Source organism: Doryrhamphus excisus, chromosome 4 (genome assembly GCF_030265055.1).
Source record: "Doryrhamphus excisus isolate RoL2022-K1 chromosome 4, RoL_Dexc_1.0, whole genome shotgun sequence".
In the NCBI taxonomy this organism is placed as follows: domain Eukaryota; kingdom Metazoa; phylum Chordata; class Actinopteri; order Syngnathiformes; family Syngnathidae; genus Doryrhamphus; species Doryrhamphus excisus.
In genome coordinates, this window is record NC_080469.1 from 4,530,890 (window position 1) to 4,545,081 (window position 14,192).

General features: G+C 39.9%; 1 protein-coding gene across 3 annotated transcripts; it reads right to left on the bottom strand.

The window, feature by feature from the left end:
- Window positions 1-719: 719 nt before the first annotated feature.
- On the bottom strand, window positions 720-13,990 carry golga3 (golgin A3). Of its 3 annotated transcripts, none has more exons than XM_058071063.1 (24): window positions 13,894-13,990; window positions 12,726-12,961; window positions 12,299-12,454; window positions 11,582-11,694; window positions 9,695-10,404; window positions 9,496-9,604; window positions 9,022-9,328; window positions 7,934-8,136; window positions 7,710-7,847; window positions 7,372-7,533; window positions 6,638-7,006; window positions 6,413-6,490; window positions 5,737-6,000; window positions 5,269-5,363; window positions 4,749-4,965; window positions 4,257-4,400; window positions 3,948-4,145; window positions 3,255-3,371; window positions 3,007-3,146; window positions 2,506-2,638; window positions 2,263-2,385; window positions 2,009-2,173; window positions 1,023-1,189; window positions 720-921 (listed from the first exon to the last, which is right to left on the bottom strand). In XM_058071063.1, the coding sequence occupies exons 2-24, from the start codon at window positions 12,832-12,834 to the stop codon at window positions 729-731; spliced, it is 4,410 nt and encodes a 1,469-aa protein (XP_057927046.1). In that variant the 5' UTR covers window positions 12,835-12,961; window positions 13,894-13,990; the 3' UTR covers window positions 720-728. The 3 variants fall into 3 exon arrangements, with proteins under 3 accessions (XP_057927046.1, XP_057927045.1, XP_057927047.1); XM_058071062.1 differs by having other exon boundaries at window positions 12,176-12,454; XM_058071064.1 differs by lacking the exon at window positions 12,299-12,454.
- Between the last annotated feature and the right edge of the window lie 202 nt (window positions 13,991-14,192).

Genomic DNA, 14,192 nt, shown 5'->3' on the forward strand with positions numbered 1-14,192 from the left:
TGCCCATTCATGCATATTTTCACACAATATATTTTACATCTTACACAAATTAGTATGCTCATTCAACCATTACAGTATGCTAAAAAAATGCTTAAGGCTTTTTTTCTCCCCCACTTACAAATTACTGCAGTCCATGCCAGAAAAAAACACACCATACATAACTGAGTAATGGTTACAAACATGAAGAGGATCCACTGCATTTTAACAAAAGGCAACAAAAATGGTAATAAGTGTGCATGGTTATATGACAACGTGCAATAATGTTCCATCACCAGCTGCTTACACGTGTTAGTTAAATCCGAGAGGAATGACATCAGCCATGTACAGGCACAAAGAAATGGAAGAACAGTTCCCAGCCAATTATGCTGACTTACCACATTTCTTTCAAATATTGTCAGTTAATAATTACAAATTATTAGGAGAAGAATAATTTCAAGTGATAACCGGATCATTGTTGTAAGTTCAACCAAAATATCAGGGTTTATCTTGGGGAAAGGTTGTTGTAATTCCTTTACTCGTAATAAATAAATACATTTGAAAAGGGGACAAACAAATATAAACAATTGTCAGAATGGAAAATAAAGCTATGACAGATAATGTTTTACCCTAAAATAAATGAGAATGCCAAATGTTGGCAGCAATTGTTAATAAAAGGGAAATGGAATAAAGGGCTAACAATGGCTTGGTGGATAAAACTCCACTGTCATCATAGCCTGAGAAAAGTGTTTTCATGACTGTGGGTGATCCACCTCATTATTATTTTCCATCACCATGTTGTGTAGCGATCGTGATGCATCAGAGATGTTGTTTTGAAGCCCCAGTTGAGTCAGTCCTTCCTCTGTATTCGGCCATGAGCTCATTGACTCATGCACTGTTACTGTGTGCTCTTCCATCTGCTTTTGGAGGCTGTCCATCTCCTCCCTGACAAAAATAAATAAATACAATCATTGCACATGCAGAATAGACTTAGGAAAGCTGTCTTCTATTGCATACGGAGGCAATATGAATCAAGCGCATCTTACTTGAGCTGCCGTAAGCAGTTGTGCAAGTTGTTGAGGGGCTCCTTGTTAACCGACGTTGAAGGTTTTAGCAACTCATCGAGCAGCGAGGCAGGCACTGGGCAGTCTGGGATCTTGACCGGCGTCACAGGGTTGGAGGGGTTCCCCTCATTTTTCAACTCCATCCGTTGCTGTTCCGATACCATAATTGCATGAGCTATGTTGATCATTCTTAGGGAAATCAATATATGTATACTGCAGCTTGACAACAACCGGTGTGAAATGCTAGAACACCACCACAAAGTTTCAATTGCACGTACTGTGTTTTTAGATATAGTAATCAATGAATGGATACAGTAGAGCCCTGCTTTTCAAAACAATATAATTTCATGTATAACCCGCACGGTATGCTGGGCAACTTTCATGTAGGCAAAGTGAGCGTATGGGCTTCCCAGCGTGCATTGCAGGTTATAAATTAGCATAAAATAGTATTCTTTCGCACGTATACAAGTGTGCAAGTGTGTAACCAGCATCATCCGTGTGGTGCAGTCACATCGTATCTTCAACATGTGCTACTTAATGTGTTATTTTTGGTTGCACGGTCAATAATGCAGGCATTTGGGTTGATAAGCTGCTGTTGGTTTGTGATGTGGCAGTAAGAGTGTAAATATCAAGCTGATTTCACCGCATATGTAGAACATCTCCTCAAGCATGTTGTTTGTGTCTGACTGCTTTCTGTATGAATCAAGCTTTACCAATGTGGGACAAATTAAATAGATTTTCTATCAATAAATGATGTGTTTTTCAACAAAATGAAAAAAATTGAGTTCCTGCAAGTAGTATATTAAGAACCACACTTCTAGATTGTTGTTTGGTTGCTGAAAACATAAGTGTCCTACACTGGTAAACTATAATAGCAATTTCTGCGGAAGTCTATCTATCTATCTATCTATCTATCTATCTATCTATACAAAATGTCACAGGTCAAGTCAAGCAAATCGATGCATCACCTTCTTTAGACGGTTTTGTTTGAGGTCCTGCTTGAGTTGCTGGTTCTGTAGCAGGACCGTCTTCATGCTGTTCCTCAGCTCACCCACTTTTGCTTGGAGCATAAACTTGTCCTTCCGTGTACCACTCAGCTCCTCCTGGACTGTTTCCAACTCAACCTTGATGTTCTGTGAAAAAGAAGAGAATAAATAGACTCATGTGAAAAAGGAGCACATCATTTACGTTATTTGATGTTTTTGTGAAAAAGAATACTGGCCTGCAAAGCTGTCTGCAAATTGTCCAGCTCTCTGTGGTGGCACTGCCCTATCATCTCTAACTGCTGCTTCTGAGCCTCAATCTCCCTCTGCCTCTGTTCTACCTCCCACTTCAGGTCTTCAACCTGTGAAGGCAGTCAATATTAGACTTTGACTTATTTATTATATTTATTATTACATATTATATATTTTTACATGTTGCATTTTCATTACAGTCTCCACTAGAAAATAATTAAACTCCTTACTTCTTGATTAGTGAGGGGCTGTTTTGACATCTCTTCGTCTAGTTGTTTCTGAAGGATCTGGAGCTGGGAATGGGCCTCAGCCAGCTCTTCTTGAAAGCTAGAGATCTCCCGGGCATGCTTCTCATCCTGAGATCTGTACAGTAGATACATCAGATGATAAATAGGTTTAAAAAAATTAGCTAAATGAGCTAAGGTAATAAAAAAAGCCAACCAGTTTACATGGAGAATGCTAATGATAACATTGTATTAAAGATGTAATGTATAAATGCAAATAACCATGCTTGAGATTTATTTTCCAGCACATTGCCTTTATAAAAAAAGTATGTAAAAAAAAACAAAAAAAAACACATTATGCAGATCTCATTATATCCACTTAATTCCCAAGTTCCTGAGACCCTAATCAATGAATACAGGATGATATCTACACTCTACTTTTTCAACAAAAGCAGTATTCATTATTTGCATATGCATTTGTATACTTTAGCAAAATAATATGCGTACTGTAGATTGTGGGCTTCATGTTGCAGAGCTTTGACCAAGTCCTCTTTGGCCTGCAGGTCTTTCTTGATCTCAGACAGCTCCAACATGGCTGCCCTGTAGTGTCTCCGATTGTGGGCTGCTTCAGCCTTTGCTACTGCTACCTGAAAGATGCAGTACATCATTAGGACCAAAACAGCACCAAAAAGCTGTCCAAAACCAACTCCATAGAGTCAAAATATTTGTCAAGTTTTTATTTTTACTGAGAGTACCTGTTCTTTAAGATCTTTAACTTTGGTTTTCTCTTTTTCCAAGGCAAGCTGTAGAGTTTGCACCACCTGTTTCATTTGTTGATCCTCTTCTTCTTTGCGTTTAAGAACAGCTTGAACCTGAAGGAACATGAGTATTAAAAATGAGGAGCGGGTAGCTCTTTGACAGGAGCCAATCATCTGGTGGACTTCCATCCATCCACCCACCCACCCATCCATTCATCTAATCATCCCGCTTGTACTCCAATGAAATGCTTTGCTCAGAAAAAATGCATTATGGGCAATGATGAAAACAGTTTATTATATGTAGTTTATTATATTAGGTATACCTTTTGAATGTTAAGCTGCCGTGTGATGAGTTTAGTGTTATTTGTAGGACAAATGAGTCAGACTGTTATATTGAGTAATGACCTGCTGCAACTCCCAAAGGGTTGATAAGCTCATTCTCAGTTTTTTTCATTGCTCATGATTGGCCCCTGTCAAATTGGTTGCCTGGTCTTCAAGGACTTGTGCATGCCACAATATGTAATTTTGTGATGTAGACATGTGCGGTTTATAAAGGTGGACTATATACTATATGTACAACAGTTTTTCATCTAAATTGGGGGTGCGGAAAAAGATAATTCTATTCATGGTTTTAACAAGACTGTTTCATTCAATTTCATTTGATAAAACATGTTTCAATTTCTCCTTTACCTGCAAGTTGAGCTGTACGAGATCAGCCTCTCGCCGAGCTAAAGCAGATTCCAAGATATTGGCATGTTCTCGCAGTGCACCGTGAGACTGTGTCAGTCCAGCCAATTTCCCTTTTTCATGTTCTAGCTCAAGTGCTAGCTTCTTGTTGGCATCTTCTAGTTTTCGAATGCGCTTCTTGAAGCATCGTGACTCTTGAAGCTTTGAAGAAATGATAATACATAACATTATTATAATAATAGATAACATTAAATCATACAAATATGGAAATAGACAGCAAAGTGTTGAGTGATACAATATATGATAGCTCACCTCATCTTCCAGTTCCAGTACCTTCTCCTGATAATCTTCCAATTCTGTGGAAGTGAGGTTAATGACTTCCTGTAGCTCCTTCTCTAACATTGTCTTGCTTTTAGTCACAGCCTGCAACTCTGTCTGAAGAGCTTCAATCTTCGCCTGAGTGACAAATTAAGCCAAGTGTTTTTTTTTTATTGTCATTACCGGTATTTTAAAACATCAGAAATAGAGTCTACAACTCAATGCAAGGCCGTGCCTGTAAATTAATGATGACGTGATTAAGTCCAGTAAGTCATTTAGAAATGTGGTTACAGTAGCATTCTTACAGTGTAAATGGATCATTTGTTGTATTTAAAACTTTTCATGATACCCAGTACACCCTTGTGTATGAGAAACATACTGTAGAATAATTAAACAATGAAATTCACTAATAAAAACCCTTTAATTTTAGAACAGGTGGGGTAATATTGCAAATTGCGCTTAAGATTGATGATTTCTGGATTATACCTGCAGGACTTGGTTGTTTCCTCCATCCGACAACTGGGCTTTGAGCTTAACCAGCTCTGTCTCAGCCGCCTCCTTGTCAGTCAGGGCCTCTTGCAGTCTCCTACTTAGGATTCCCACAGCATTCTCATAGGCCTTGTGTTTGACCTTCATCTCCTTCTGAGCACTGGTCAAATCTGTCCCCAGCCGCTTCATCCGAACCTTCTGTTCTGAGATGGCTCTGTTTCAAACGAATAATAAAAAAAATACGGTTAAAAATACATCATAACAAGATGTTGATTATATTGAAGACATAGAATATTTGTATTTCAGTGTGCTCAGTGTACATGTAGGTTTCATAGGTCTCAGAATGAACTGAGATTGTCTTTCAAAAGGATTGGTGATGTCACAAATCTGGCTCATAAGCACAGACACAATGTAAGCAATGACGTTATTTCATAATAGATATGGTAGAATATCTAAAAGAAATGAATTGGCAGTCCTTCTTCACATGTAAGAAATCTTGATGAAGACCACAACTTACTTTTTGGCTTCTGCTTCCATTTTCTCCACTTGTTTTCTCAGAACATCATTCTCTTGTGTCACTGCCACCAGCTGACTCTGATCAAACTGTAAAGACTGAGAGGGAAAAAATATCAATACAATGGATTCCCGCAAATTCACTTCCCTGAAAATTCAGGAATTTTTGGTCAATATTTTTTTCTCAAAAAATTGTTTTCTACAAGGAAAACACGTCATTCCCCCTAGGTTGGTAGTAATTTATAAATATGGAAGATCAACATCAAGCTGGTAGGAGGGTTTTGAGAGAGAGAGGAGCAAGCCGCGTGTTAAAAACAGACATTTTTAATAGTTGTATCAATTACTACGGGATTTTTGACATCCTGTGAAAAGGGGTTCAAATTCCACTTTGTGTATGATCTACTGTACTTAAATCATCAGCATCAACTATACAAATACCGACAAAATTGAAAAGGATTTCTGCTGTAATTACCTGGATCTGTGTTTCAAGCTGGTCTCGTTCTCTTTGAATGTCTTGCAAATGCAGTTCCATGTTATTCATATGCTCCTGGACTCTGAGCACTTCTTTCTGCAGCCGGGCCTGCTCCAACTCGGCCTTCTGCTTCTCACCCTCAGCATCCATTACCGCTTGTTTAAGGTCCTTTACTTCTGCCAAAAGACGCTTTTTTGTAGACTTGAGCTCACTGATTAATTGTTCTTTGGAACTGGCATCCCGGCGGTAGGCTTCCACCATCACCTGTGAAAGTTAGAAAGTTAGAATATACCCTTTAATGTAAATCACTTTATCAGTCATGCTTCCACAACCATGTTGAATCAGAATAAAATGTGTTTGTGGCCTCCAATCATGAAAATGCCATGTATGAAAGCAAATAGCTTGAATAAACTGAAGCCTTAGAATTACTGTCAAATCACTCCCACTTTATAAAGCTTTTCAATGGAAACTAAGCAGCAGCCACCATTTCTCCATCCAGTGAGGCGGATCAATCAACACTCTGTTCATTAGAGAGTAGACAGCCATTTGGTTCTACAATACATCCTCCCACGACAGCATCAGTATTGGGGAGGTTCTGCCAAGAATATTATGTAAAGGGAAAATATTGCACTTCCAACTGGCAGCTTCCATTAACTTTGTAACGCTGATGTGTTACCTTTTGTTGTTGGAACTGTTCCTTTAGTTTCTGAGCTTGCTTCTTCAGGGAACTATTTTCTTGTTTTAGCGTTTCAATCTATAACAAAGCAAATATACATCATTACTCATTAGTATCAATTTATCGTAAAATTAAATACATTTAACAAGGAACTTCTATTAATTCATTGGCAATGTATCTGTATTTCTATAATAACTTGATGTGCAGCTGACATTTGTTTCGCACCTGATTGGATTTGACCTGAACTTCCTGTTTGAGTTGATCTAAGACATCCGAAGCCACCAGAACGTCCTCTCCTAGTCGTTCAGCACTCTCATCGAGTTGGCTCTTGTCGGCTCTGGCCGCTTGCAAAGCCACCTCTAGAACAATCTTCTCATTCTGCAGGTACTGGATGTTGTCATCCTTGCTATTGGTCTCTGCCTGCAGCTCAGCCAGCTGGGCTTCCAGCTCGAGGTACCGAGCCTCGAGCTGGTTGATTGACTGTTCTTTGGTATGCAAGTTCTCCTGAGTGGTGGTCAGCTGGTGCATCAGCTCCAGATGTTCTCTCTGGAGAGACTGCAGCTGAATGTCCTTCTGAGAAAGGTTCAACTTCATCTGAGGGAAACAAAAAAAAAAAAATATTATTTAAACATATCGGGCTCCATTTTCGTAGACCAGGCGCCTGGCCAGCGCACTTTGAAATGTTGTGAGTGACGCAGTCCAGCGCAGCAAGATGCACCCACACCTCCATCCCTCCCACAGGAACAAATGGCAAAGAGGGAGGAGAGAAGGCGTGAGAAGGTTTTAACACAGCCAAGTGTAATCTTAACCAACCAAATGAATGCCTCGCCCCCCAAAATAAATGGCTTGTTCCTCCAAATAAAAATTTTAAAATATGACAGCTCCACTCATCTCTCCCCTCCGTGGCGTCATCTGCATGTGTCTTAATCCCTGAAATGACAAAAATGAACAATCCCTACCTGTTCTAGTTCCATTTCCAGGTTGCTGGCTGTGTTGGCCAGTTTTATTAAGCGTTCTCTTTCTTCCTCAAACTCTTCTAGTTTCTGCTGCAGGTCATCTTCAACCATGTTCTTAGCATCCTGGATCTGCTTGTAAGCGGCTTCCTGGGTCATCATGTCTGCCTATAAGATTGATAGTAAAAGGTCCTTGTAAAATACAAATTTTCATATGAAATAATTGATCTGAAAATTCTACATTATTCAGAGTAAGAAATGTTTTTTGCCATAAATCTACAAAGTTTTAATACGCTACTGTCTCTGTTGAAATATTCAACAAACAGATGTACGGAAAACAGTACCTCAATGCTCTGCAGCTGAACAGCAATACGCTCTTTTTCCTTGATAGAACGGTGTTGGGTCTCAGAGAGTTGGTGGGACAGAGTCACATTCTCCAGCTTCAGATGTTCAAGAACACCAATCTGGGTCATTTTTCCTGCCTAGAATTGAAAAAAAAATGTTTCATATACATATGTCCTGGTAACGTTTGTCTGATGTAAATCGTAAAAAGAAATGTCCATCTTACCTGCATGTTTGCCATTTCACTTTGCAATCGTACTCGTGCTTCCTGAGCCATGGCTAGCTGCTGTTGGTACCACTGCCTGACCTGCTGGAGTGAGTCAATCTCTGCCTGGGAGGTTTTCAGCCGGCTCTGAAGGGTATTGCGCTCCAGCTGGACCTGCTGAAGCTGGTTCTGAAGACCACCCATCTGTAGTCGCATTTCCTGGACTACACAATTTAACAATAAATATGTAATATGAATTATAACAGTGTTTTTTATTGTGAGAGCTACTTTTACAAAATGAAAGCTGTCCAAGAGCTACTCATTTTTGTTATACTTTCACATCTTATTTTAGCGCAAACAAACCAAATATGCTTATTTTACCAGAACATTTACAAAATGCTGATATCCATCACTCATTTTGTGTTTCTTTCTCTTGTTCTCACACAAAGGTAAAAACCTGAATGAAAAGCAGCAGGCTTGCGGGCGCTTCATGTGGTCATGAAGGAGTGGGGTGAGGGTCTACTACCTGGTGCCTGCGGGCACCGCGTTGGTGACCCCTGTATTACAATAAAAGATTTTTGGTGTCCAAAAAGGGGCTGCACTTTTAAGGTGGCAGGCTAAATGCACCAAAAGTAAATGGAAAGGTTTACGCCATATGTCTGATAATGCCATCCATTTTCTACCGCTTATCCTGTTGTGGTAAGTAGTGACATATTCAAGTTGACTCTGGGAGAAAAGGCACACTACACCTTAGACTGGACTGGAAATCTGGATGACCTTGAGACAAGTGAAACTAAAATGTAACATAAATTGACATATATTGAACTCCCATGATGCTGCATTAGCATAAATGAGCGGGTGATCTTTGTGACATCATCCTTTGTGTGAGTGAGGCAATAGTGCTTTTCCAAGACAGCAGGTTGTCATAGAACTGCAGCCTGTTCCCATTAAATGCTGGGAATTAGTGTGTTGGGTAAGAATCTTCCTAAAGACAAGTTGAGAACACTTATGACACAGGTAATCTGAATTAATGGAATTATCTGGGAAAAAATAGAGCAATCATTATAAATAGCCTTAATTGTTTCATTCTGTGTTGGCTGAGGTCTTACCTGTACTATCCCTTGATGTGAGAGTTTCTTGCATTTCTTCCACCTTCCCCATCAGCCTGTTGTACTGGTCTTCAGCTACCTTCAGGTCATTGCTCAGAGATGCCAGGCTGGCATTTTTGCTCTCTAAATTGCCCTGGAGTTCCACCATTGCCCTCTCTAACTGGCTAGAGGTCTGCCGCAGTGTGCCCACTTCTGTCATAAGGACGCTGTGCTTCTCCTGGCTAACCTGAGACTCTGCCTTCTGAGCCTGCAACTGAGCATTCACTGTGGCAAGCTGGGCCTGCAGCTCCATCTTCTCCTTGAGAGCCTAGTGGCCAGAACAAGATCATCAGAGTTTATTTCAAATTATTCAGCCTTTCTAAGTAATTATGACTCTCTACAACAACGCATGAAGAAAGATTATAATTCATATAATAGAGCAGTAACACACTCTGGCACACTTTTCTCTTACTGCTTGTTTGGCCTCATACTAACCTGGTTGGCTTCAGATGACAAAGATTCCAGTTGGCCCTCAAGTCTCATTTTTTCTTTCAGCACATGGAGCATTTCATCATGTCCCATCACAGAACTCTCTAACGAGACACTGAAAAATGTCATCAATATTTGTTAAAGTAATGAATAACTAATCAATTATTATATTATTGTCTCAGTCCTGCCACACATTAATACATACCTGCTGGAAAAGCTGTCTCTGCGGCTGCGTGGTTCTACAGAGCCTTCTTGCTCTCCGTCCAGAAGGTGCTGCTCATCACTAGCCGCCTGCAAGACTTCCTGCAGGGAGGGAAATTGACCCATGGCCTCTGGAGCAATTTCCCGTCCCTCAACTGTGTAAGGCCCCTGATGTCTGTTCATAGCAGCAGAGAGCATTGCATATGTTCCCCGAGTTGACATGCTGCTGTATGATGAGCTGTCGCTGTCATTACCATCATTCCCTGGCCTCGCTTCTAATTCACTTCCATCAATCTCAGAGACATTGTCCCCGACCTGCAAAGAAGCTTTGGCCTGTCCTTCTCCTTCACAGGTGATGGTTTCTGACATCACACTGACCTCTGACAGGGTGGCTACAGAGCTGATGGTGGACTGGATGGAGCTCATGGTGTTGTCTGCGGTCTTTACTCCACCTCCGCTCTCACCATAATTTTCTGAAGACTGGTAGTCAGCCAAGGAGTGAATCTTGCTTGTGCGAGGGGATTTGGATTTCTTCTCCTTGGGGGTTGGAATTCCTAAGCTTCCCAGTTTGGGACCACGAGGCACACTCGTCCTCAGGAAAGAATACTCCTTTGTCATAGCAACTGCACTGGCTCTGGGAAGAGCCTCAGGATGCAGCATTAGCTCTGGATCCAGAGTACTGGATGGTCTGCTTTTTGGAGTGCTGCGGTGAGACTAAAACAGAACAATTTGTTATTTTAGTAATATGCCACTTGGTTTTAAGTTGCAAGGTTGCACTCACAATGGCCATTCTGTGCACAAAGTTGAGACGTATGCAGGCTTGACGCAATTTAGACGTGTCAAATAATTAATGGGATTAGTTCCCCTATCTGTTATTAATGAAAACCACCACCTTGCACAATATAAATACAGATCTGCCAACCTTGAAGAAACTATGGAATTAACTGCTACGCATTCGCTAAGGTGGGAAGTATGCCCACTGAATGAGTCCTACACACACAAAAAATAAATAGTCAACTTATCACACTGTTCAGTTACCACCCGCTGCACAGACTTTGGACTTTAGGTGACCGAACATTTTAGAGGCAACTATACAAGCCGATTTTATCAAAAAGAAATCTGACTGTGATGGAGTGGATCCATACACTACAAAGTCAGTAGTCTTTGTAGTGACTCTTTGAAATATAAGAAATTTGCTTCCAACTTTTTCTGTATTCTTCTCAAATATTTTGCTGGCATCTGTAATTCAGCGTCTGGAGCTATTTTAATGGTTTGAAGATTTGCTTGAATGTTTAGTAGATTTTGTTTAGTAGATCTGTAATGCAATGCTTTGCAAATGTTCTGATTTTGCAGACGGCAAGCAAATATTTATAGTTAATTATAAATCTTTTTTTGCGGTTAAATAAACTTTTACTTTGAGGCAAATCTTTCTGCATTTTTGGTTGTTCCTTGAACGTTAATTTCGTTATGATGGACTAACATAACTTTCACCAAATTAATGTATATGGGCGTCATTTTCACTAATAGTTAACTTAATGTCTTGCTACGGCCACGCTTGTTTGCCCCCGTGTGCTTCAGCCCATGATGACTGCAACCGGACGTCTTGTATAACTCAGCAATAGGTTAATACACTCAAAAATTTAAATACTGACTTTCATTACATTTATTTTGTCAACAGGTTCCACATATGTGTGTTATATTAGTTAAAAGCAAAAACATTTTTCTTTTTCTTAGGATAGGACCTATCCTAACCTAACCACCAGACTATATGTACTCTCTATTTTGAATCTGTTCATTACCTACTTACTTAAAACCATTCACAAATACATGAAAGATGGATGTAAAAATGGGTGTGATAACAATGACACATTGAAAACGACTATCAACTCACCCTCTCCTTCTGTCTTTGCACTCTGTACTGTTTAAGTTGCTCTTCAAGGCGCCGGCGAGCCTCCAGACGAATCTTCTCCTCATTTTCCATCTCCAACGAAGGCTTCTGGTTGGCTATAGAGCAAGAACATTATTCAGCCTTCTGAAAAAAAAATGTCACCATAACTGCAACTCATGAACTCAGAATATCATGTGGATATTCTGAGTTCCTAATGCAATGGTTCAGCTTGAATCAAGCGTGTTATTTCAAAGCTTGAAACTGCGTTAGTAAAAAAAAAAATATATACATAAAAATAAGTACTGCAATTCACGTCACTATTCCCGCACCACATGACAGTTGAGTGATTTATTTCAGACAACAGTAACAAAGTGAAACACCATTGCAAATCAAGCACCTTCTAATCAAGCCATGAAATTCCTATGGATGCTGCACAAAAGTAATTTCCCCTGACTATGTACCCAGAGAACAAGCACAGAAGAGGTAATACATGTGTTAGTTTTGAATAACAAAGATTTCCAGCAAAATGGGCTTCAACAGGGGGGTGGCACATGGGGGGCATTCACGCTATATGCTTACACTTAAATGTATGCTTACACAATTCAGTCTCCTGCATAGGCATACTGAGTCTGAGTGACTGCAATGCATCACCCCTGTGAACTGTGACCTCAGCAGCGGCCTGCTCAGGTTCAAGCATCATGGGCGGATAAGCAGTCACACCTGCGGTGGCCTCTTGAGTTTGGGAGTTGCCTGGGGAGCTTGTGCTCTGCGGTAGTGCTGGCGGAGACACGGACCCATTAATATGGGAGCTCCCAGCAAAACCAATGCCCTCTGACAGTTCTTCTCCATTTGGCATCACATCTGAGCTGACAGAACCTGAAATAGCCCCAAGGGATGTGACAGTGAGTCATCGCTGGCATTACACTGTTGGAGAATGTAAAGGTACTGTGATGTGTGTTGGCAAACTGGCTGAGCAACTTTTCACCATACGCAAGTGGAACACCAAAAAAAATGTAATTGATCAAAAAAAATGTAAGTCCTTTCACTATCATACTCATACACATCATCCCAGATTTTGGTGTGTGTGTGAAGACAAACAATAACTATTATTAGTTTATTATTCCATTAAGGAGGAATCTGCACTCACCATTGTGTATACTCTTGTTTGCATTTGGAATGCCGTCAAGCCCTTGTTGCTTTTCACTTTCCAGGTTGCAGACTACAGCCTCTCTGGACTGCTCAGCATTCACCTCCATTTGAACAGTGGATTATTTCTTAATATCCATTGCTGTAATGTAACCAAAAACGATAATATGGCTGGATCCTCATTGGAACACCATACTCGGCAGCAGGTGAACTGCTTCCAGGAACCGGAAAACAGCCCTAAAAACACAAAACAGCAAGCTTAACACATGCGTGGATGACACAAACAAAGCTCAGTTTATTTTGAACATGCCTAACAAGGTTACATTGCTACATATCACATGGTTTATGGTTAAACAATTCAGCATGTCTGAGGAGTAGGAAGTGGCAGCTTATTAAATCCTACTCCTTCTCCATGTTACTGCAGTTGGGTCAGTGTTTGTTGAATGTGTACAGTTTTACATTTTGTAGGTAGCCTTTTCAACAGTAACAATTAATTTTAAAAATAAATAAAGGAGTAAAGTTGACAGACACATTGTTGGCTAGTAAATACAAAATGTAATATACCTCAAGAACATAATAAAGCTATTCAGGTTTAACAGTTCAATGCCCATCACTGTGTTCGTTTAGATTAACTATGTGTAGTGAGATTGAAAACAAAGTAGTAGGTTCAACGCAACAAAGAACGCAAGTAAGAAATAAAGACTAGCTTTGCTGTTGTCTGAACCACAGAAACATGCAATGTTCAATGCAATGCTCACCCTTTAAACAACATCAAAGTTATGCACTGAAACTACCATTGCTAGTAGTTAACAAAATTGATTAATGGGTTTGTGTCACGCGAAACAACAACCGCAAAAAATATGTATTGTATGTAATGTAGCGAAAACGCTGTTAGCGACACCAAATGCTAAATTTACAGGTACGTATTACCCCACGTATCTAGTAAATGGTGTTAGCTAGCTGTACTGTATGTTTACGAAGGGGGGAATCTGTCAAGCTAGCATCAAAGTTGCTAACGCAGTAGCTAAAACAGTCGGAAGGCCGTGTTTAGGATATATTTACAAAAGCCTGAAAATGAGAGTATCTAGTTTGACAAGTTTTAAATACCAGGGTAGTAATTATGAAATGACAAATTGCTTCGAGGCATCAAAATTCTTTTAAAGGCTCACCAGAACAGCTTCGCCTTTTACTACGTGGCTGTTTGCGTTCCGTCCCTTTAAGCGTCCGTCTGGAAACTGTGACTGAAAACAAAATTCCTTCTAGATGGGTGTCAGTGTGTTTTCTTCAAAATAAATAAGTAAATAAATACCTTACGTACAGGAATGCTTGTGCTATTAAAATATATTAATATATACTAATATATACTAACATATATTATATTTATATGTATGTATATATACACATACCTGTACATATACATACAGGAATTAATGAGGAATTAATGGCATATCTAGGCGAAATAAAAGAA

What these genes read in the sequence shown, in the direction of transcription:
- golga3 (XM_058071062.1), bottom strand. Translation starts at nt 12,834, where the DNA reads ATGGAGGTGAATGCTGAGCAGTCCAGAGAGGCTGTAGTCTGCAACCTG. An exon ending in TTCAGGTCAAATCCAATCAG is followed by an intron (nt 6,491 to 6,637) that starts GTGCGAAACAAA and finishes GCTTTGTTATAG; the next exon opens with ATTGAAACGCTAAAACAAGA. An exon ending in CATGAAGCCCACAATCTACA is followed by an intron (nt 2,639 to 3,006) that starts GTACGCATATTA and finishes TCTACTGTACAG; the next exon opens with ATCTCAGGATGAGAAGCATG.